General features: G+C 44.8%; 1 protein-coding gene across 2 annotated transcripts in view; it reads right to left on the minus strand.

Moving 5' to 3' along the window:
* Positions 1-25,347, minus strand: part of WIPF3 (WAS/WASL interacting protein family member 3) — an 83,268-nt gene that overhangs the window by 46,800 nt on the left and 11,121 nt on the right. For both annotated transcript variants that reach the window (XM_054505246.2, XM_054505247.2), the window contains exon 2: positions 17,454-17,618. In XM_054505246.2, coding sequence (XP_054361221.1) covers positions 17,454-17,561 — 108 coding nt within the window. In that variant the 5' untranslated portion in view covers positions 17,562-17,618. The remainder of the gene's footprint in view (positions 1-17,453; positions 17,619-25,347) is intronic.

Raw genomic sequence — 25,347 nt, forward strand, 5'->3', positions numbered from 1 at the left:
TCTGTACAAGGGTATGATCCCATTTTCATATTAAGAGCCAGTGATCCTTGGGCGCCTGGGTGGCTCAGTTGGTTAAGCGACTGCCTTCGGCTCAGGTCACGATCCTGGAGTCCCTGGATCGAGTCCCACATCGGGCTCCCTGCTCGGCGGGGAGTCTGCTTCTCCCTCTGACCCTCCCCCCTCTCATGTGCTCTCTCTCTTAAAAAAATAAATAAATAAATAAACAAACAAACAAATAAATAAATAAATAAAAAAGAGCCAGTGATCCAGCAAGGCAAAATAAATATAAATAAGAAAACAAAAAGGAAAGTAGAATATCTAGGCTGATCATGACCTTATTTTACTGGTTTTTAGACAAAGAACTATCAAGTATTCTACTTCTCAAAAGGTTAAAGTAGGAAGGAAACAAAAGTTATTTATTAAGTGTGACTATCATTTAGGGAAAGGAAAACTATAGTTTTTAAGGACAGATAAAGGAGATAATATAACAGGGGAGAGGATGCGGAGAAACGAAAAAAGGTGGAAAAAAATATGTGTAACCACTCCTGTACATATGAATGAAGGCAGGGGAGTGTGTGTGGTGGGTTTATAGGGGAAAAAGACATAAGGAAAACTTGCAAGGGAGATATCTATCTCTATCTAGCTAAATCTCTGTGTACATACATACCTGTATATATGAGAAATACACAAAAGAACACATATTCAGAGACAAAGAGTTGCCAGATAAAATACAAGATGCCCAGTTAAATTTGAATTTCAGATAAACAATAAAAAATATAAGTATAAGTATGTCCATATTTGCTCCCTGCTTATACTAAGACAGTGATTTGTTTTAGTTGTAGTATAGCTATTTAACTGAAATTCAAGTTTATCTAGGTATCTTGTACTTCTATTTGCTCACTCTGGCAACAGACACAAAGTAACACAGGGAAGGTAGAGTGAGAACAAGTGAAGGAGACAAAAAAAGGGAAAGTAAGATGATTTGTTTAAAAAAAAAAGATTAACTTTCACTTCTTGTGGTTTCTCTGGTACCATTAAAGACCTGAAATCATGTTGCACTTCTGCAAAGCCAGGTCTACACTAGGACCTCCCGAGGCTTACCCCAGGTTTACACCTAACCGAACCCCTCCACCATTGCAGCAAGAACCGGCTAGGATCAAGGAGATCCCAGCAGAGAGCCAGCAGCCGCTGTGCCTGTGCCGCGAGCAAGCAGAGAGATCTGCTCTGTGATGGCTGGAAGACCGTCCCATAATGGATGCTAAAACGATCTAAGGTTGCACGGAATAGACACAACTCTCCATCTGAGCTTCCAGAAATAGAAGCTATCGGTCCATGGATTCTGAAATGCATGACTCCTGCTGCAACCTCAGCAGTTTAGGTCATTTGTAGCAAAGGCTATAGAGGCTTTTAAACAAGGTCTTGGGGGCAGAAGGCCCCTTCTAATCAGAGTCTGTGTGCTTTTAAACAGTAGACAGAATAAGACAAAACAGAGCACGCAAGAACAAAACAGTCAAACCAAGAAAAAAAAAAGCTCAAAAATTTGGGGGCAAGGATGTGCACATGCAGCAGGGGTTGAAGAAATAAGCTGCAGATTCTGTCTGGGGCTGGCTGACTCTGGAACCAGATTTGCCCCAGGTGACCCGTCCTCGAGGCGTGGTGGAGTAGCTACGCGGGGGTGGTCCCTGAGCTGGGGGAGACGGTGAGAGGTCTCTGCATGGGCCTACGAATGAAGGCACCCTCGTTTGCTAGGGCTGCCACCAGAGTCCCATGGCCTGGCAATTTATCAAGGTGTGGGCAGGGCTGGTTTCCTCTGAGACCCCTCTGCTCCCTGTCTGTGTCCTGATCTCTCTTCTTCTTATAAAAACACCAGTTCTATTGGATTAGGGCCCACCCTGATGACTTCATTTAACCTTACTTTTCTCTTTAAAGACCCTATGAGTCACGTTCTGAGGTACTGGCCATTAGGACGTCAACATATGAATAGGAGGGGGACACAATTCAGCCCATAACAAGCTGAATCTGTGACTTGGTGTCTAGGCTGTGCAGCTATAACCCACCTCCCACTACTGGGCACCTCCTACAAGAACTTGGTAATTGTGAACAAGCACCGCGGCTTAGGTCGGTTCTGCCTCAGGGCCCTCCGCACGGCACAGCGGGTCCGAGTTCCTCCTACATAAAACAGGACCCCCAATTTGACCCTGACCCATTTCAACAGTGCGTCAGGGTCAAAGAGATGTTAAAATTAGTCCATCTGTTGCCACACAGTGTTATCTGTAACGACACAGTAATACCAATCATTACTGGCAGATGTTAATACAGCACTTTGGAATGCCCCCCTCCATCTCTCAGCTTCCAATTTCATCTCACTGAGGATTAAAGACCTGAGCCACAGCTGAAAATTCTTTTGAGGGCCTCAGAATAGTGTTCTATAAATATAGAGAAAATTCTGGGAGGAGTCCATCTCTGGTTCAACCTCTTAAATTCTTTTTACACTGATGTCACCACCAGCAGGTGGCTTGCCTGGGTAACATGAGCTTCGGCGTCACCAGTGAACCCCTGGGAGGGTGCGCTCTCATTCACCGAACACCAATTTCCGGAGCAGCTCCCAGGGCCAGGCCCTGCCCTTGGCACTGCTTGCTCCGTGAAGGGCAAGGCCGACATGAGCTCCCTCGGTAGGGAGTTTCTCAACGCGGGGCGAAGACAGGCGATAAACAAATTGTCTGAAGTGCCGTGGTGTTTAAACTTGGCAAGATGCTGCCCAGACATGAGCACAGGACGAAATGTGAGCTTTCATTTTAGAACGAGTCCACATGAATCCTACAGCCAGGGAAATGCTAGTGACAGGAAAAAGAGCATCCACATGCACCGTAACAACACCAACTAACACTCTTAGGGTTGTTCTTCCCTGCTAAGCAATTTTCGTGTATTAATTCATTTAGTCCTTGCATCAGCCATTAAGAAGCAGATGGTATTTTAATAGAGAACAAAACAAAGGCACAGAAAGTTTAAGTAAGTTGCCCAAGGCCACTCAATTTCCAGGACAGGAGCCCAGGAGGGCTGGCTCAGAAATCTTCATCACTATGCTGTGTTGCCTCTAAAGAAGGGGCTAAACTGGTCAGGCAAAGTTCCCTGTGGAAACGGAAATGTGAGAAGCACATCAGAGAAGGCATTCTGCCAGGGCAGCTCTCGGGCCTCCTAACCCCGGCTGCCTTGGGCTTTTAGGGGATGTCCCAGCCACCTCTGTCATCACCGCAGCCCTGGAGGCCGTGCGGGGCGAGGGACAGCATGCAGGTGAAGGAGTGCAGAGACTCCGCCAGCTGTGTGACTCTGAGCAAGTACTTCACCTCTCTGGGCCTCAGTTCTTCCCCATGAATTGGTGAGGACTATAGCAGACGCTGCTGGGCCCCCACACCTGCCTGCTCGGCTTGGCCTAGCCCAGAGGCTGACACCAGACAGCCCCCCACATGCTAACTGCTGCTTGGTCTCTGCCAGAGGAATTCCCTGGACGGGCACGCATGCTCCTGTTGGACTGCCCAAAGTGCCAGAGAGTGACGAGGGTGGGTGCATAAAGCCCCCAGCCCTTCGCCCCTCAGTAGTGCAATCCAGGCAGATTCTAAGTCTCTCGGGGGTCCCCTGCGGGATGGAGCCTCACGTTCCCACACACCCTTCCCTTGCTTTCCTCTCTCCTCTATTTTGCTTCCTCACTCCCTTGCTGGGGCTTCCAGGAATCACCTCTCAAATAAACTACTTGTACCCAGACCCGTGTCTCCAGGTCTACTTCTAGGGAAACCCAAATTAGACAATGCTGTTATCAGTCTCACAGGAGATGAGGAAAGATCCAATGAGGCTCTATGAGAAGTTGTTAAATAGTCAAGCTGTTTACAGTAATATGTTAGAGGATTACTATTTTGAATAATAATACAAAGGTACTATTATAATTGCCTTGGAAAAGTTTTTATGCCAGATATCTTTGGATGCACCCCTTTTTTCCAAGCTTGTCCTCAAAACCTGTAACTCAGCCATCATGATGGGTCTGTGGCAGAAACTTCAACTACCTTTGGCAGCAAACAGAACCAGAGGTTTGGTGGAATGCACTGATTCCTCAAGTAAAGATGGGTAAAGGGGCCCCCTGCCAGGAGGGGACAACATACAAGAAGTTAGAGCAGGTCAGAGGGGCCCTGAGGGCAAGTGCTCTGGACATCAAAGAGAATTAAGGAACTGGGTGCTTGGGTGATTCTTGCTGGTCTTGGTGCTCCTGGGGTCTAGGCTTTAAAGGAACACATTCCAGAATAGTGTATCCTAATAGAGCTGTTCATTTCACCTAAAAGCTAAACTAAGGGAGGGTGTGCTTTTGTGTGAGTTTAGAGTTTTCATAGGAAATCTCATTGGTTCCTCATATCCCCTCCAGGACACTGGTCCCCTTTGTCCAGCCTCCCCTAGTATTGCACTCCCCTAGTATTACAGCCTTTGAAGAACATGTTTAAAGATTTAGAAGAGCCTTTCTTTTTAGGCATTATCTAGCAACAATGAAAACGAAATGAAACAAGTCCTTGACGAAGCCAAATGAAATACAATCAACAGCGAGCAACCCCACCTCTCTCCGTATAGGACTGTCCCCATTGTGCAGCCTGAGAAGGGAAGGGCAGGGAAGCCCCAGATGACACACAGGGCAGAGGTGAGGCAGATGTGCGGGGCTCCTGAAGCCCCTGCTCAGGGAGAGCCCAACCAGCGCGGACACGTGGCTGGTCTCACCAACACGCTTCTCCATGCCAAAGTGCAGCAGGAAGGAACACCATTGAATTTCATGAAGTTCACCGAGCCTTCCATGTCAGTCACTTGACTACTACTCTTATCCAAGCCAAACAGGCCAAGTCTGGCCCTGTTACTAATGGAAAATTTATATGCCTTGAACACAAAATCCTATTATTCATGTTAACATAAAAATCAATGGAGGGAGGGGGTGCTTTTGTGTGGTCCTAGCGAGGAGAAGCAGCCTTGGTTTTTCCCAGGTGAGGGTGAGGAATTGATGATTCAAGGAAGTATTTGGTCAAAATAGGGAAGGGGAAGTTGGGATAAACTGACATCACCAAGAAGGGAAAGAGGAACTGATGTGTGAGTTTGCACGCTGCTAAGAAATTACTGGAATGGAAAGGGGAAAACAAGTATGCCAAGGGCGGAATTCTGGACGCTAGGAAATGACCTTCACATCTTGCTGTGTAGGGCCCCAGGGACAGGAAAATCAATGATCTCTGTCCCCCAACCCCTACTCTCAGGATCCTCCCGAGGGCAGCATTCCGTGGCACAGAAACAGAAGGCTCCTGGACCAAATCCCGCTCAGGTGGGACTGACAACAAAGTAGCTGAACTGACACAGGAGGGTTTACTGTCCTCCTGGAGAGACCAGCGTGAAAGCCAGTGAGACTGTGCTCTAACCCAGACTGTGGGGGTGGGGGAGGGGGTGCGGTGGAAGGGCTGCCACTCACAGAACTGCACGCCTGCCTTTGTCAGGCACTGGGCTAAGGTTTTCAAAGCATCATTCCCATTAATCCTTTACCACCCATAGAACAGTGGTATTTCCATTTTGCAGGTGAGGAAACTGAGGTCTAGAAGGATATGTTCAGGTTCCAGTAGCCGCTGAGCTTGGGGTCAGGTCCGTCTGATAGGGAAGCCTGCAGCCTTCCCCTCCCTGCTCAGGGGTCCTCCCACTGCACGGGGAGAGTACTTGTGTGTCCAGCGGGCACAGTGCTCTCTGCCCCCCAGGAAATCACCGCTACCATGCGTGGTGAGTCTCCACTTTTCCGCCTCCTAACCCTAGCTTTCCACGGTTATTCTCAGCTGGGGAAAGAAGGGCACATCCTCCCCTAGCTAAGTCCAAATCTGGCCTTTGAGGAGATGAGCAAAGACATGCCACATTTCCAGTGGGGCTTTTCCCCCCTTAGCAACTGGCTTGTTTTTGTTTTAAATCCTTTCTGTGGATATAATAAGTGCTTTCGGTGTACATTTTTTTTTTTTTTTTTTTTTAAGATTTTATTTATTTATTTGAGAGAGAGAATGAGAGACAGAGAGCATGAGAGGGAGGAGGGTCAGAGGGAGAAGCAGACTCCCTGCCGAGCAGGGAGCCCGATGCGGGACTCGATCCTGGGACTCCAGGATCATGACCTGAGCCGAAGGCAGTCGCTTAACCAACTGAGCCACCCAGGCGCCCCCGGTGTACATTTTTTTTAGCAATAGTTATGAACTAATGGCAAAAAAAAAAAAAAAAGGAGCTCACCTACCAGTCCTCACTTGGGTTTGCACGAGGGGCCCTTGAGCTAAAGGAATGGGTTTTACTGGGCTACTCTTGTGTGTGCCAAGCCTCCAGGGACAGCTGCACTCTCTTCCTGCCACAGATCTGACCCCCAGCCCAGCACTATTGTACTTTTTCTTCTTCCAGTCAAAACAACGGTAGTTTCTAAAAAATGTGACAGTCTCCATTGCCCAAAGGGCAAAAGTCTGTATTTCACAGTTGCGAGGTTTAAAGAAGTCCCCGGATGCCTGTGATCTGATTTCTTGAGAAGCGCTGTTCACTTGCTCGGGGACCCACACGGTTTTTGGTTTTTGGTGTTTTTGGTTTTTTTTTAAAGCCCTAACACATTTTCCAAGCTACCTCCACACCCAGAGTTTTTGCCTCAGAGTTGGTTTTAAAGTTTTAAAGTTCCTCTCCCGTCCCCACCCTCCAGAATCCTTCAGCAACACAATGACAAGTGGCATGTAGGCAGAGGGAGGACAAGGCTGAAGGTGAAAATTCTTCCCTATCTGGGTGGGGCGACCTTGGTGCCTAGAAGGGCTGCCTGGCTGGGAAAGTTCTGCCTTAGCGATTCCCACAATGTCCTCTGTGCTTTGTCTGAGGAGAAAACACCAGCTAGCACAGGGTGTCCTCGTACCAGGGCAGGGGCGGTAAAAGCAACAGTATCACAAACCCGTGTGTAATCTGGCTGTTCCCACCAGGGTTCCGGGTTGATTGAAATAAAAAGTAGCAAGGGAGACTGGGATGTTCAGCTCACTGCTTCTCTGACACTCCCCTTCAGAGTCACTCATATCAGTGCTCAGTCTGAGGAGGGAAAAACCAAAACATTCCATAACCCAGTGATCAGAGATGGCGCACGGAAGTGGCGCTAAAAACTTTAACATTAATCCCCGGAAAAACAGGAGCCAGATTACATGGTGGTGGGGGCGGGTGAGCACACAGAATTTTAAAAAGACATTCTGTGCCTACATGGCTTTTATTTTTCTTAATTAAAAAGCATATAATAGGGGCACCTGGGTGGCTCAGTCATTAAGCATCATGATCCTGGGGTCTTGGGATCGAGCCCCGCATCAGGTTCCTTGCTCAGCGGGGAGCCTGCTTCTCCCTCTCCCGCTCCCTGCTGCTTGTGCTCTGTCTCTCTCTCTCTGTCAAATAAATAAATAAATCTTGAAAAAAATGCAACAATAGTATTCTTAAGTAAAATTAACTATAATGTCTTTATATCAACCAATATCCCATCAGTGTTCAAATTCTCCTGGTCAGTAGAGCTTTATTTTGTTTTATTATTTTTTAAAAGATTTACTTATTTTATTTTACAGAGAGCACGTGCTCGAGCACATGAGTGGGGACAGGGGCAGAGGGAGAGAGAGAGAGGGAGAGAAGCAGACTCCCTGCTGAGCGCGGAGCCTGATGCAGGGCTTCATCCCAGGACCTTGAGATCATGACCTGAGCCGAAATCAAGAGTTGGACACTTAACCGACTGAGCCACCCAGGCGCCCCATTCAATAGAGTTTTAAATGAAAGTTTGGGCCAGGCAGAGACCAAGCCATAACATCTGAATCACAGTCTCCTCAAGCTGCCACAAAGCCCAAAGAACATCTTAACATCTTTCTTTGCTGTAGATAGGGGCCCAGAGTCAGCCAGGTGATCTAGAATTCTTGCATGAGCATCACCGTTAAATCTTCCAGGGAAACGTGTGCCTTCCCCCGGCAGCCGCTTGGTTTGCTACTGCCCAGCTGCTTGCACAGGGATGAACCAAACAGCAGCTGAGAAAATAAAGCCTCCTCCCCACGTTTACCATATCTGCCCCGGGCTGCCATTCCGCCGGGGTGGGTCCTAAAAGGACACTCTCACATCTCCACTCACTCCTCGCCCACAGCCCTAGCCCTGAATCTAGGTACTTCCTGCTATACCCACAGACTCCGGCCACGCAGCTCAGTGGGAGGCACAAAAGAGGAGGGAAGGCCAACCATTCACCTCCTTGGACTCATGCTACAGGACCAGATACTGGCACGGTGGATTGGAACCCAGGAAAACTCAGAAGTGGTCAAGTCTGCCCTCTGTTTTTGGACTGTTTTCACACCGCGGGCCTAATTCCCCACTTGAAATAACTCAGGCTTCCGACCTTGATCTTCACTTCTTCTGGTGTCCAACCTCCTGCCCCACACTGGTCACAGGGGCCTCTGCCTTCAACTTACCAGTCCCGGATCTGGTCCCCGGGCCCTGAAATGATAGTAGCTCCCACTGGCTGTGCAGGCACAGAGTAAACAACAGCTTCTCTCAATATCCTATTAGATCCTCACAATAACCCCGTGATTTGTGCAGTCAACGCGTATTTGCCAAATGCCTACTCCATGCCAGGAACGGCTCAGGTGTTGAGGAGGCGCTATAAGCAAAACAGACAAAAATGGAGTTTCCGCTCTCGAGGCAGTGTGCCCGGGGAAGGAATGATTATTTTTCCCGTTTACAGAGAGAAAAGTGAAGCCCAGAGTTACTAAGGAATTTTCTTGACATCATATAGCTAGTAAGTGGTACAATAGGGATTCAGTTTCCAATCTGTATAATTTGAAAGCCCATATATACATATTTTTTAACACACCACGCTGCATCATCGCATGATCCCTGCTAACCTGACGGCTTGGCACAACGAGTGCTGACGGGGGATGCAGAACACAAGCATGTTTTTACACCTTTCTGTTTTAAATACTGTATGTGATTCAGGTGCCTTCCTGCTTTCACCAGCTTGAAAACACATTCACGGTCCTCTGTTGTGAATAGACCTTATTAAAATGGAAATCTATTGCTCTCATGTACAAAATGGGTACACCATGTTGCCTTCCTGGAGTTTTCAAATGTGTTTATGTAAAGAAAAGGGGCAAGGTCTATTCTCTTTGAAAACATTAACAAATTGGAATGGGTACGGTTTGCCAAAGGCCCTTTTAGGGCTTTTCAAGTAATGCCTGGGTGTTCACTTTTGCTATCCGTAAATTTGTTACTTCTGAAAGAACTCTATTTGCTTTATGAAATATTCTTACTAAAATCTGAATGTGCTGATGCTATTCTGGCACAATATAGAACATGTTCTAGCTTCCAAGGCTTAAGCAGGTGTAAGATGTAAAGTAGTGGCTGCCTAGCTCCCAGTGGGTTTACCTTGCGAATGAAGTAGTACTAGGCACTAAGCTCCTACTATGTGCCTAGTACGGACCTAGGCACAGACTCCCTGTCTCAAAGTCACTCACTCTACTGCTCACCGGCCCCGTGATCCTTTCAGTCCTCGACTTGTCTGTTCCGGGGAGATCTCAAAGCATTAGCGAGACACAGCTGATGCCTGATGCTCAGAGAAGCAAGCTTAGGAGAAGGAAAGGTGACTAATTCAGAGGACCTGAGGGCTCTTTAAGAGATGAGGCCTTGAGGATCCCAGATGTAGGAAATACATAATGAAACAGCAACCCAAGGTACAAAGTTCTGAGCTGGCAATAACCATTCGTACCCTCAGTACTATCACGACTGAGCAGTGATCAATGACAAGCCCAGACTTCTCTGGATTCAGGTCCGAGATTCAGAGGCAGAGACTGGGTAAGTCTGTGCAGTAAAAGGCCCGTAAATTTGCACGATGGCTTGGTCAAGGTGAAGGGCACAGTCTGCGGTCACTGAGCTCAGAGGCATTTACAGTCCCAGCTTCAGAGGCAGAGACTGGGTAAGTCTGTGCAGTAAAAGGCCCGTAAATTTGCACGATGGCTTGGTCAAGGTGAAGGGCACAGTCTGCGGTCACTGAGCTCAGAGGCATTTACAGTCCCAGCTTCAGAGGCAGAGACTGGGTAAGTCTGTGCAGTAAAAGGCCCGTAAATTTGCACGATGGCTTGGTCAAGGTGAAGGGCACAGTCTGCGGTCACTGAACTCAGAGGCATTTACAGTCCCAGCTGTTGTGTCCTGTGCGCCCAGCATTGCTAGCAGCAGAGACCTTGAGCAGTTAGACCATGGGTAAGCACGTACAGACGCAGTTTTGTTTTGTTTTATACAGTTGGGACCATACTACTTCTAGGTAGCCGCTTTTTTCATGCCACGCTACCTGTCTTTTCATTACATGTTCTAGGAAACATGACTTTTACTGGCTGCCAAAACCCTGCTGGACAGATATGCTCGCGGGTCCCAGCACCCCTCCCCTCTTGCAGCTTTCTCTACGCAGTCAGGGCTGGATATCTAACCGCCAGCGATCACCTGACACTGGTAGTTTTTGCCTTTTATGGCAAGAAAGGAAAGAGCAGTTTGGGGGACAGGGTCCATGGCACCAAGGATCCCAGGCTCCAAACCACAGTGGTGCTCACTCCCGAAGTGCAACATACATATGAAAAGACAACCCTGGTGCAGGGATAATGGTCTGCTCGCAGTTTTCTAGGAATTGTTAGTTACACTGTAATTTTAAAAGATTTCAAAGGCAAAGAACTAGCAGACTTGGGTGTAAAATAAATCCCTGGTTAGTGATTGCTAAAGAGATGGCCGAGGCTTTTGAGGATCGCCCTTTGGCCTCATACCCCATGGCACCTGCCCTTCCTTATCCCTTGACTCGGGCGCGGCACGAAGAGTGGCTTACGCTCCTGGGCTCCTATGAAATTTGATAAAAGCCTTTAACAAGAGCTTGCAGGCTCTCTAGCCAAGTCCCAGGCATTATTAGGGCATAATCTTTGCCTCCAGCACACCACTGCAAGCCTTTTCCTTTTTGTTCCCACCACTCCGCCCACCTCACAGCTGGGAAAAAGGAAACACATTTTCAATACCATCCAGAATGGCCCTTTGCAAGGATGACCGGCAGGTCTTGCCACACCTCTCTTGCTTACAGACCCAGTGAATCTGTTGCAAAGACTGGCTCCTTTTTTTCACTGAAGCAGGGTTACTGCTTGTGGGTGCACATGGGCAAGAGAGAGGGAATCAGGTTTTTTAAAATTACCGGAAGACAAAGGTGTAGTTTTGCAAACTGTTAAGTGGCGACCAAATGTCAACTTAATTCTCTCTTAATAGCTTGGCCTAATGCAAAAGCCTTCTCCTTATCCCGATGGTCACTGTCAGTTCTGGGTAAGTGTTCCCAATCCCTTATTAGCAACACTAATTGAAGCGACAGAGTGTCACGAGAATCTGAGTGGCAGTGTTTAAGATTTTTTTTAAGCCTCTCGTTATTCCACATGTACCAGTAAACATGCAAATGACCTTTTCCAGAATATAGGGTAATATGCAATTCTACTAAAGCCCCCTTCCACCTAGTGCATTTTTTTAACCACAGCAAACACAAAACTCTGAAAAAGGCTCTCATGGGACTTCAGACACCACTCCATTTTCCACAATTTCTTTCTTAGATTGACATATTTTTCTATACCACGTGAGCCCCTGCATCCTAGAGATGGTGGGAAAACCTCCCAGTGTAAGCCACAGCTGATTATTTCCTGACACTGGAAAGTCTACCTCGCCTGTAAATCACACAATCCTTAGCCTACAAGCAGAAAAATGATCTTACGGACTTCCCTGAATGCAAAGACTCTGCAAATGGTAAGGAAGGAACAGAAGAGCGAGGGGCCACAAAATGCTTCTCATTGTAACTTCCCCTCAGCATCTTATTAAACACGGAACAGGCAGGCAGAAAAATATGGCACCATGGTGTTTTCCTACTTAGAGTTTTGCTTTTTGTGGTAAAAAAAATGATTGTCAAACCAGTTTCCCCTTTGTTTTTAAACAAGATACAACTTCTCTTTGGGGCGCTGTTTCTTCCTTAGGATGTTTAAGCTTGAAGAGCAACGTTACAAAATAATGTTGTAAAAATGTACAAATCTACTTCTTAAATAAACATCCGTGCTGTGGCTATGACCCAGCTCCAATGAGTTTATCAGTTGGTCAGAGACATATGTATCTCCTTCCTCTTGGGTAGATAGTGTTACGGGATTATGGCAAGAAAACAGAAATCACGGGCCCTCAAGAAGTTTATTCTCTCGGACATTACCAAAGGGTCCAAGTAGATTTGAAAACAGAAGTTCAGTAAAAGTCTGCTGTGTTTCACAAATCAAATCCATTATATTTTCTTTAGATTTTTAAAAAGTTACATCCCATAACCAAAGCAACAATAATAATTTCATTATAAGTGGATCAATGCACCATACAGGCAGTTTTGATATTGTTACCGGATTTTAGAGGGCTAAGACAAAGGAGGAGAGCTCAAAAGACAGGGGAATAAGGGGCAAGAAAAGGGGAACAAGCTGGTGAAGGCTGTCTGGCCTTTTTTTTTTTTTTAAAGAGAGGGAAAGAGAGAGAGAGGTGGGGGAGGGGCAGAGGGAGAGAGAATCCCAAGCAGACTCCATTCCCAGCACAGAGCCCGACATGGGGCTCGACCTCATGACCCTGAGATCATGACCTGAGCTGAAATTAAGAGTCGTATGCTTAACTGACTGAACCATCCAGGTGCCCCATGTCTGGCTTTTAATTAAAGCCTACTTCAAAATTTTGGCAAGCCCCATCTGCCCTTCTCCCTGGTTCCACGCTAATGTTCTTGGGAAAAGAAAAGCTGCACATCAGACAAGAGGAGGAGATGAGGATGGGAGGGACAGGAAGGGGAGAAGTGAGAGATGGGAGGAAGAAGCCAAGAAACTTTCAGCCCTGGTCTGATCTCCAGATCTTCCAGAGCTAAGTTGAAGCCTGACAGGATGCTTTTCATTACAAGGGAGCGGACATAACACACAAAGTGCCCCCTCCTTGCAAAGGTTCCATATAGTACCCCCTGCCACATTGCTCCGTGAGCATAGATGTGCAAAGTCCTGAACACTGGTTAGGAAGAGGTTCAGCGCCATTTCTTAACCTTTTTACACAGATATTCCTTCATTCATCATTCAATGAGTGGAGTGCCTATGTATGAACTAAAAGATCACAAAACACACACTGTGGCCCTCAGTCAAATAAAAACAAAACTAAAAACTGGTAAGTGCTACAAAGGAGGGTTTTGAAAGTGTGCTTTAAATGCCAGTATGAGCGTGAGGAAATGATGTTCCAAGGAAGCGACATCTGAGCTGAGATGCCCAGAAAGAGCTTTCCAGACAAAAGGAAGAGCAATGCTGAGATCCTAAGGGAGGAGAAAGACTAGAGGTGTGAGAGGTGGCAGGGGCGACAGTTAAGAGAGGGACAGGAAGTCCTGCAAAGCGATGCAGGGGAGGGACAAGATCTGAGGTGGGCGTATCAACATCTCTGGCTGCTGGTGACCAAAGGAAGGCTGAAGGAAGCCCCTGGCTTCTGGGACGGGTGTTGGCAAACTTTTTCTGTAAAGGGCCAGAGAGTAAATATTTTAGGCAGTGTGGGCCGAGAGGCAAACTCATTGATGTTATGTAAGTACAACATAACAAAAAAGGACAACACATGTCCACAAAATTTTCACTGATGAAGTTCAAAAATGTAATAATAATAGTAATTGAGTATAATTTTAAAAATACAGGCTGACTAGTGAGAAAATGAAATTATTTTTTTGGGAGGGATAACAAGTTATCTAATTGGTGTTCAGCCACTGAGGCATTAAAGCAGCCATTACTTATGAGCTGAAATTTGAATTTCATATCATTTTCATGTGTCATGAAGTATTTTTCTTTGGACTTTTGTCAACCATTTGAAAAAGTAAAAACCATTCTAGCTTGTAGGCTGTACAAAAACTGGAGCATGCGTCCCCCTCTTGTTTGCCAACGTCTATTGTGGAAGATCCCACATCTAGATATGTCTCATTGCTTGCTCAGAGTACATTCATTTTTGGCAGGTGATATTTACAGGGCGATGCTATGTATTTCTTTTTTCATCCCAGCAAAAGGCTTGGGATATAAGGTCATTCCATTATAGGTGACACGAAGATCACCGTTTTTAAATTTTTTAAAAAAATATTTTATTTATTTACCTGAGAGAGAGAGAGAGCGTGTGCGCGAGCAAGAGAGAGAGCACAAGCAGGGGGAGGAGCAGAGGGAGAGGGAGAAGCAGACTCCTCGTTGAGCAGGGAGCCCGATGTGGGGCTAAATCCCAGGACCCTGGGATCATGATCTGAGCCAGAGGCAGCCGCTTAACCGACTGAGCCACACAGGTGCTCCTAAGATCACCATTTTAAAGGTACATTTTCCCCTTTGTAATTAGAAGTAATCCGGATGATACTTAGGATCCTGTGAACATCCGGTTCCCCAAAAACATTTCACTGAGTGGTTTTAGCTTTCATGGATGATTCTTGCCTGAGCCAATCATTACTCTGGAAGTAACAAAATAATTTTGATATGACTTTAAATGGCTGCCTAGTATGCCATTGTGTGGATTACATAATCACTTATTTAGGGAATCTCCCGGGATTGAAATTTTAGATTGTTTCTTTTCTTTCTTTCTTGGTTGCTATTACACGTAATGCTTTCATTTATATCCTATAGCTAAATATTTCTGTATATCTACGATTAGTTTTTTTCTCCTTAAAGATTTATTTATTTATATGAGAGAGAGAGGGAGAGAGTGCACGATTGAGTGGGGGAAAGAGGCAGAGGGAGAGAATCTTCAAGCAGACTCCCCGCAAAGTGTGGAGCTGACACAGGGCTCCATCTCATGACCCATGAGATCATGACGTGAGCCGAAACCAAGAGTCAGATAGATGCTTAACTGACTGAGCCACCCAGGCGCCTCCATCTATGATTAGTTTCTTAAAGAACATTACTTGAACTGAAACTAGGTCACAGAGTATAGCCATTTTTTAAAGGGTTTTGATCTATATTAACAAATTGTACTTTAGGGAATTATACCAAGTTTTGTTCCTATTAAGAATTATTAGTGTTTTGTTCCTGATATCTGAGCCAACATTTAAAGAGTACCATCACCATCATCAGATGAAAATGGTTTCTCATTATTTTAATTTGTGTTTATTCAATTATAGTGAGGTTGGAACATTTGTATTTCTTCTACCTGGTCATATCCTGTGCCCGTTTTTCTATTCATCCTTTCCATATTGCTCTGTAAGAGCTTTTTATATATGAAGGATGTTAATTCTTTGCCTCTAATATGCATTGTGCATATTTTTCCTAGATTTAGAAAAATGTGTTTTTTAAAAATATTAAAATTTATATGGTTATTTTCCTCCTCAAAAAAATTTAGGAATGGGGAGGGAAGGCAAAAAATTGACCAAGTGTAGAATTATTTTTGTTTACTATGAACTTAAGCATCTTTAAAGAAAAAGAACTGCCTAATGAAATTTAAAATTTTATTATCAGCACTCAAAATTCTCTTCTGATCTTTGCTACATATGCATATTATACAGCTGATCTCATTATGCACAAAACATGCATTGTTTTTAATCCATCATTCCATATCTGCTTTACATAATCAGCACAGTTATATATATAATTTTTAATTAAGTCTATGACATAACGCAATTTTTGATTAACAGCATGACTTAATAAATTTCATTTAGTTCTCATAAACCATTTAAGACCTATTTTTTCACTGGAATAAATAGCATTGCTGTGAACATCCTTGTATAAATTCTTTTTGGTTTCTTTAGGGTTAAATTCTTAAGTCAGTCTCAAAAATAAAACTACTCAATAACCAGAGGAAAAATCATGATACATTTAGGTTTTTACTGATCTCTGCCAGAGAACACTCCAGAATGACTCATTCAACATGTATTGAGTCCCAGGTATTTGAGTGTCACCTGCAGTGTTTAAAAGGGCTTTTTTCCCCAAATCTCCAACATGGGTTTTGTTAAGTTTATTTATTCTGGCTAAGTTTACAGGGTTGTGGTTTCTGAAGTTATTGTAAATGGCACTTCCTTGTTGCTGGCAAGTCTATGCAAGAGCCCCATGATTGTCCCATGTATATTTCCTTCACTTATAAACTTCATCTCCTTTATCCCTTGTGGGATCAGATTCAGCAGTGGAACTCCAACACTGACTTCTATTCTTTCTACACTGGCTGGAGAGCTTTTAGATATAATTCACATTATGTGTTTTCTTTCCACTCTCTTCAAGGGCCAGAGCCAAGTTTCAGGCGGGTCTGTGTCCCTGGCACATCAGATATGGTCAGCGTGCAAAGCTAACGTCAGAGGGGGCGGCACCCAGGCACACCCTCACTCTCTCCAGGGGAGGAGGGCTGGCTTCTGCTGACTTGGTTCATCATCCCTAGGCAGCCCTGCCTCTGCATGCCACGTCAACACGGCGTCTGTATCTTTCATCTTCCACCAGAAACAGGAGCTGTGGTCAGTGCTGGACCCGGCTCTCTGCGGTGGCCCGTGGAGGTCAGGCTGAGGGGGAAGAAATGCTCTAGAAGATGCTCAGAAGAAAGGTTTGTTGTCAGCATTAAGCACAAATACCCTTCTAAGATAAGAGGGGGATGACTGCACCTCTAGGGAAGATTTGGCAAAGTCTGGAGACATTTCTGATAGATTCAATTGGTGATGCTACTGGCATCGAACGGGTCAAGGCCAGGGATGTTCCTAAACCTCCTACAACACACAGAACAGCCCTCCACGACAAGGATGATCATCTGGTCCTAAATATCAGTGGTGCCGAGGTTGAGAAATCTCTGTTCTAAAGCAAAGTAGCTGCCCTCTGGGCCTCTCCTAAGCCCAAACTATTAAACCGAAGAAGAGTATCCAGTAATACAAACTGGAATGGATTGACTTCAGTCTTGTGTAGATAGGGAAATTACATTTGAGATTTACGTTTCACTGCGATGTTTCATATGACCCTTGGCTCGTGTGGACCCAGAACTAGGCTTCTGAAGCCCAAGCACTGTGACCACCATCCACAGCACCCACCGGGAGCAGACTCCACAGCACGCCTTGCTGACTGTGCACTTCCCCGGGGCCTCTCACCTGAGGTTTCCAGTGAGATGGGAGAGGCAGTTAGGCTCGGGAAGCCTGCACAGAGCAGCAGGAAGGAGAAGAGAAATGATGCAGGCGTTCGTACACAACACCGAGGCAGCGGGTGAGAGCTGCTGAGCAATGGGGAGACAGCTACCTGGCCAGGGTGGTTTGGAATCAGACCTTGGTGCCCCCAGAGTCAGCTCCGAAGATTCGCCCTGCCATAGGGGAGCTGGGTGGTGGCTGGTTCTCAACGTTTAAAACCTGCTCAAGTGTATTCAAAGCAACTTATGCTCAACAGTAAACCAGACTGAACGACAACAGGGCTTACCAGGGGCACTGGCGGTGGGGGAGGGGGAGGAGCCCCCAAGGGTGGGGGAGGTGGAGGCAGAGGAGGAGGCGGCGGTGGTGGTGGTGGTGGTGGCGGGGGCACTGGCATATGTCACGGCGTTGGTGGCTCTTGCTTCTGAATGGTCCCAGGAGAATCGTTTCTGCCCTGAAAGGGAGAAAAGAGATAGTTTTAAATCTGCATGTCTTTATTCACGCACCGGTGATACGTGTCATGCAGACACGTGCATTTAATGGATAGCTTCCTTCTTTCACTTGTCCACTCACTCATTCGTGCTCTCATTCATTCTTGCAATAACTACTGAAGGCCCCCTGTGAGGCAGGCATTGGGTCAAGTGCTAGGAACAAAAGAAGTAGCTAGATTTGGGCGCCTGGGTGGCTCAGTCAGTTGAGCGTCTGCCTTCGGCTCAGGTCATGATCCCGGGCTCCTGGGATCCAGTGCGGAGCCTGCTTCTCCCTCTATCTCTGCCTCTCCCCCCTGCTCGTGTTCTCGCTAGCTCTCTCTCTTTCAAATAAATAAATAAAATCTTTAAAAGAAAGAAGTAGCTAGACTTTAGAGAGAATTAGGTGATAAAACTGATTAGCTATTAGTCTCAATATAAATAGAATATATAAATATGTCAATGGCTACACCTCATTCCGTAACAATCTTTCCAAATAACTGCATTCTGTCTCTTTAGCATTAAACTTTCAGTTTTACCATTTCCGATGCAATTTAAAAATATTCTGTACATACTCCCATTTTCCTAAGCAGAGCAAATGGAATGAAATCTAACCTTTCTGAATGTCACAGGCTCAACGTTACTCACGATGCCAGCCTTGAACAACGCTTGCAAAGTGCATTAATCATTTTCCTGCTTCCTTCTCTTCTTTCAGCTCTCACTTTGCTTGCTGTTGCTGTGCTACTGTTTCTATACAATCTGGTATTTGCTACATAGAGGACTTTGGGGCACAATTCTGCAAATATGGTTATGTTTCAAACAGTTAATATTACAGGATGTCTGATCTCCAAATAAATGTGGTCTTTCTCTGTGGAGCGTGTGTGTGTGGGTGTGTGTGTCTTAGAATCCACATCAAGACACACTGAAAAAGCTTAAAATATATACTAAAGAAAAACCCCACAGTTTACAAGAATGAGGAAAACCTATATGAGAATCTAACAATTTAAGTGGAAACAGAAATAAACATCAAACTTAGGCAAGGGTGGTTTTGTGTTCAGAACTTCTGTCTCTGTAGTTAGTGGAAGGTAGAACAAGGCTTGTGCCCATTTCTTTAGCTTTAAACTCCTGTGGCATTTGTATTATTCCATGGTAATATTCTTATCTCTTAGAGGCAAAAAGCAATTACGTAACCTGGTACTTTGTTCTTAACCTAGTCCCCTGGATTTTGCTTACTTCAAACAAGTTCTCTTTACCTTTGTGGATCGTGGCTGCCATGTGACCGGCTAATCACATTAATTTCCTCTAAGGTCAGTAGTTTAATCCCAATTTTATAGGTAAGAAAAATGACATTCAGAGATACTAAGTACTTTGCCCCAAATCCCACACAGCTAGTAATGGGTGGACCTGGTGGACTGGAACCCAGGCTTATCAGGCTCTAAAGTCCAGCCTCTTCTCAACATAATTTTTTTGTGTGTGTGGTAAAATGAACATAATACAAAATTTATTATTTTCATAATTTTAAACTGTACAATTCAGTGGCATCAAGTACATTCACAATGTTGTGCAATCATCCCCACTATCATCTCCAGAATTTTTCATCATCCCAAACAGTACCCATTAAATAATAACTTCCCATTCCTCCTTCCCCTAGTCCCTGGTAACTTCTATTCTACTTTATATTATTGTGAATTTGCTTCTTCTAGGTACCTTAAATATAATATTTGTCCTTTTGTGTCTGGTTTATTTGTCTTCAAGTTTCATTCATTTTGTAGCATGTGCCAGAATTTCCTTCCTTAATTGTATGTATACACCATATTTTGTTTATTCATTCATCTGTTGATGGTACTTGGGTTGCTTTCATCTTTTGGGTACTGTGAATATGACTATGAACATTGGTATACAAATATCTCTTCAAGACCCTGCTTTCAATTCTTTTGGGCATATACCTAGGAGTGGAATTGCTGGATCATATGGTACTACCCTGTTTTCAGCAGGGTTAAGAACCCCCTAAAATTGTACAAAAATTTAAAGTGGTGGGGCACCTGGGTGGCTCAGTCGGTTGAGCACCCGACTCTTGATTTCGGCTCATGTCATGATCTCAGAGTCATGAGATCGAGCCCTGCATTGGGTTCCTCACTCAGCAGGGAGTCTGCTTGAGATTCTCTCTCTCCCTCTCCCTCTGCTCCTCCTCCCGCTCACGCGCTCACTCTCTAATAAATAAATAAATCTTTTTAAAAAATTTAAAGTGGTATAAGATATACATGTAAGTTCAACTTTCATGTAGAAAGAGTCCATGATAGTTTTCATAAGAGTTCCAAAGAGGTTCATGAGCTGATCACTATAGGAGACCACGATTTTCTTATAAAGTATTTCTCTCAAAGTTACTAGCACCTGATAATTTTTGTGTCACTGTTTCTTTCCTTGATAGTAAAACAGGAACAGAAAGACAGAAAAAAATAATACTCATCAGAGTCCAGAGAGTAAAACTATACTAAAATTGAGCAGAGGTCCCAGGTGGTAGTAGATACTTCTTCTAAGTAGTGTCAATGTTATCTTATTATACAATAAAATGAATTGTGTGTATTAGACAATACGTAGAATCAGATAAAGCTGGCGTTTTACTGGCTGAATGCTAAAGCAAGTTGGATGTGAGCCCACAGTTCAGTTGGAAAAAATATGAATGATCAGTTATTTGTATTTTAACAATTTCTTTCATAAAAGGCACTGAAAAATAATTTCAGTCAAAACTTTACAATAGGGATTAAAGGGTTGGCTGAAGTATCACAGAACAAGAGAAAACACAGAGGTCTCATTATGTAAGGATTATATCTTTTAAGCAAGATAGATGAGACAGAGCTGCTTCCCTTGAAGAACTGGAAAGGGATTAGAAAAGTAACTTTAGAAACTTAAAGGTCACTGCCCTAAGGGTTTTGTCAATTATTGAAGGAAAAATGACCACAGGAAGTAATTAAGGGAAACTGTGGCCGAACGATTCATGTAACCCCTTAGCACACAACTGGATTATATATCCCAGTGTCCTCTGTGGTTAGATGTGACTATGTGACTGAGCACTGGCCAAGAGAATGAAGGTAGGCGTGATGTCTTCCACGTGTAGGTTGGCCCATAAAGACCTTCTACCCACAGCATTCCTCTCTTCCTCCACCCACTGGCTGGAAGGAAAGGTCCGATGTGTGGGCTCAGCCACAAGGTATACAGAATCTGGGTTCCTGACTCACCTCTTTAAGGCCATCTGCCAAACACTCGATTGGACTTTACAAAAATGAAAAATAAACTTCTACTGTGTTAAGTCAGGGAGAGTTTGGAGTTAATTTATTAGAGCCACTAATTTTGAAGTTACCCAATACAGGAACTTAATAGAATATAGCCAATTCTCATTATTTGTGGTAGTTATATTCTATGAAGTTGCCACAGACACTGAGCTAGCAAATACTGAACCACTGCTCTTCACAGAAAGACAGGGTCAGACTCCTCTGGACATCTAGTCACAAGACTCTTGTAAACTCACTAATATAGAATCTTGTTTTATGTGTGTTTCTACTTAAAGACACCTGATTTAATATATATCGTTGGTACATTAACTTGAACTCATGCCAACAGCATTATACCTCATGCCTGAATGAAGGTTCTCTACCACACATTTTCTCTGTAAGGCACGTCACAGCCTTTTTGTGCTCAACAACACTAGGGAGCACTTCAGCATTATATTTGGGAGGGGCCATTTAAAACAGCGAACTCATAAAAATTTGAAAAACATGGCACTAAACAGAATGTGCAAAGAACATAGGATTACAGTGTAAGAGCTGGAACAAGACTGCAGAGTCCTGCCTCGTTCCACCTCAGCTGGGAATGCGCATGTGCATGGGGCGACTCCAGTTTTTCCCCTCTCGGCACGTTTCCTCCAGCAACCATGACAGTGCCCGTGAATACTGACTTTGGGGTTGCAGAGTTCCAGGAGTAGGTGATTAGCAAACTATGGAATCTGTGAATAATGAGGGTGGACTCTATAACTTTTTGAAGCCCCTAGATGGGCTCAGGACTGCATTAGGTACTTATCATACAGTGTTCTGTTTAATGCCCTCAACGACTCTACAGTAGACACTGGCATTTCCTATGATGGAGAACTGCATTTTGTCTCAGAGACATTACCTCGTTTCTACCAAATTTCAGAAAGAGTACGAGAGATGAATTAAGGCTCTGGTCTCTCTGATCCAAAACCTCATTTCTTTGTTGTCGGTTTTTAAAAAATTATTTATTTGTTTATTTATTTATTTATTTATTTGAGAGAAAGAGAGACACAGAGGGAGAGGGAGAAGCAGTCTCCACGCTGAGCATGGAGCCCAACGTGGGGCTCGATCCCAGGACCCTGAGATCATGACCTCAACTGAAGGCAGACGCTTAACTGACTGAGCCACCCAGGTGCCCCATCATTTCTTTGTTTTAATAACTTGGTATCATTCAGGTCATATAACTTGTCTGCTTCCATTTGGCAAAGATTTTTAAATATTTCTGAGACCTTCAAGTGAAAGGGACCTCATACAGGTAAGTATAATTCTTCCACTTGCTTCTCCTGAATGGAGGCATCCTTGCTGTCCATTTAATTTTATCTTGAGAAATCTGAGAGGAATTAGGTGTCACTGGGCTTCTGTCTCGCTGAACTCACCGGAATGATTTTTCAAACTCTAAGATTAAAGGATATTTTTACGTGTGGGACTGATGGCTGTGAAGGCTTTTTCTTGACAGGTAAAATAATTAAGCAATTACCTAGAGAAGTATTTGTTAAAATCTGACAGTTAAGAATGCAGAGCTCCAGGAAGTCACAGGCTGTACCCATGAGCTCTTTGAAGCTTTTGCTCTCCCAACACACTTAAAACTGTTATTCTGCTTTGTAATGTATTAAAAAAAAATGCCTAGGATAAAAAAAGCCAGATTCTCAAAGGCTTTTTTATATTTTCTCCCGACTCAGGAAGTAACTTTGAAAAACAATGTTGAGATGCAGGTTAGATATCCAAGCACCCTTAGAAGGTGTGCAGGATAACAGAACTAATGCCATTTCCACGTGAGACCCCGAGGACAGGGGACTGCGCTGCTCCTCGAGTCAGACCCGCGTCCTACTTGTGCCTCTGCTTTTCCCAGCTGTGTGGCCTTGGTCAAGCCACTTAGCCTCAGGGGGTCTCGTTTTCTTTATCTGTAAACTATCTAGAATGCTTAACTCCTAGTTTGTCATCAGGACTAAAACAATGACTGTACATGAAGAGTATTATTACAGAGGTCATGACACACAGCAGACCCTTAACTGGAAGCTATATTTATCATCATCACACCACCACCTGCATCACCACAAATAACTACAACAAAAGGTGGAGTAGGACACCTGCCCCAAGAGGGCTGTGGGGCGCTAAGGAATGTAGCCATCAGTTCAAACACCAGGAGGGCGGGGGAGGGGCAGTAAATAAATGTTTGGTAGAAGCTATTGCATTCTTCAGCAGGTGAAAATGTGGCTACAGGAGGCTGTTCTAGTTAGAGGGAGTAGCACATAAGCAGAGATACAGAAGGGGGAGAATGCAAGCAGCCTGGGAGGCTCTGTGTGTGTGGTTGGAGGACAGAAAAAGGCTAGAATCACAGAGGGGCCGAAAGGACACTACACTATTCTGCAAGTATCTCTTCTCTTGGCGGGGGTGGGGTGGGGTGGACATCTGTCTCATTGTGGCTATCCACCATCTTTCAAACGTTTTTCCTATGCCTGAGGAATTTCTCACAGGAGTCCTACCTCCCTCAGCCAGAAGCCAGGAGCTCCTTTTCCCAGCATTCCTTGCAGGCAGGGAGCCGACTTGCGACCACTGAGTCAGAGGTGAGGAAACAGTGCATGGACAAGGTGTGGAGGGGCCCTGGCTCACAGGAATGACAGTCTGGGTCTGCAGCGGGAGGCTCCCCCTGCAGAAGGAATGCAAGCCCAGTATTGGCCCCATCCTCCCAGTTTTCCCCCAAAGGCCCCAAATCCAGACTTCTGTGGGAAGTCCAGTTTTGGAATGTGGGTAACTAATTCAAAAAGCATTTTTAAAAATCAGTGGGCCAACAGAACATCCCTGCAGGTCACACAGGATCCAAAGACTGCCATAGTGCAACCTCTTATCAGGAGCTAGTGGGGTTGAGGGTGTGGGAGTGAGTGATGAACCCTCCCTCCTACTCCTCTGCTCCCCTTCCTTCCCCACCAAATCCAGAAATAGATGTGGACTGGGCTTGCCCAGCTTGTTACTATAAAAAGTTCTATAGGTATATATACCAACTGAGCTTTTTCAGAGTGATTTCAGAGAGAAATCGCTTATGGTAAACAATTTTACACACCAGTTGCTTTTGTCAAAACTATGCGCTCCTTTTTTTTTTCCAAGAGTAATTTGTCAGATTACAGTTGGTCACAAGTAGAATATGTGCCTATTTTAAAAATATAAGCAAGAAGGATTACTGCTACTATTTGACAAAAGCTTCTTTTGCTGGTTCTTAAAATACATTTCAATAGGAATTAGAAAATAAAATTCTCTGTGCACTCATAACTTTTTATGTTTTGTCACTGTCCCACTGAGTCTCTTATTTCTTTGACTATGAAATGGGGGAGGCGAGCAGAGATTTCTCACCTCTGAACTTTTTTTTTTTAAAGATTTTATTTACTTATTTGAAAGAGAAAGAGAGCATGAGAGAGGGGAGGGTCAGAGGGAGAAGCAGACTCCCCGCTGGGCAGGGAGCCCGATGTGGACTCAATCCTGGGACTCCAGGATCATGACCTGAGCCTAAGGCAGTCGCTTAACCAACTGAGCCACCCAGGTGCCCTCACCTCTGAACTTTTTTTTTTTTTTTTAAGATTTTTTAAATTTATTTGACAGAGAGAGAGAGAGACAGCCAGAGAGGGAACACAAGCAGGGGGAGCGGGAGAGGGAGAAGCAGACTCCCCACTGAGCAGGGAACCCAATGCGGGGCTCAATCCCAGGACCCTGGGACCATGACCTGAGCCCAAGGCAGATGCTTAACGACTGAGCCACCCAGGCGCCCCACCTCTGAACTTTTAATAAGGCAATCGAGCCCCATGTGACTGACAACCCATTGCTCACATTATGGTCTCAGCAGGGTCCTACAGATCAGTCATTTATTTATCGAAGGTGACTTGTGGCCAGGAAATCACAATCCACAAGCCCATGAGCATACAAGGCACAAATAAAACACTCCTCGAAAAATATACGTGGCAAAGTTGCCAAAGCTATAAGGAAAATAACAAAGAAAATTAAAAAAAAAAAAAAACACCTTCTCTCCAGGTGACAGTGAAAATGATTTATGAGTGCTCACTTCTGCTGTCACTTCCTCATTGTGTGATGAGTGAATTCTTTGGGCATCGCCTTCTCCTGGGGCTTCCCACCTACAAGATCTCACTTCCCACACACCACCTCTCCCAGTTAACACTGTCCTCATTTAGGCCAAAGGGAAGTTGATACCCTCACTGGTATGTATCCTCAATGGTATAAAAGTTCTGGAAATCTTTAGCCTTTTGGGGGAGTTGGGGCATGTTGGGCTGAGTAAGCAGGGAAGCAGGGGACAGGGGGAGGGGAAATAAAAAGCACAGGATAAAAAACCCTTGACCATTTGTGTTCTAGAGAATAGTAAAACAAGTTAGCTCTGATACAGCCATTACTATGTATCGGATCCTGTTCT

The sequence above is a fragment of the Mirounga angustirostris genome, unplaced genomic scaffold, assembly GCF_029215605.1.
Source record: "Mirounga angustirostris isolate CCGP_5_RB_7025 unplaced genomic scaffold, mMirAng1.0.hap1 SCAF_12, whole genome shotgun sequence".
In the NCBI taxonomy this organism is placed as follows: Eukaryota; Metazoa; Chordata; class Mammalia; order Carnivora; family Phocidae; genus Mirounga; species Mirounga angustirostris.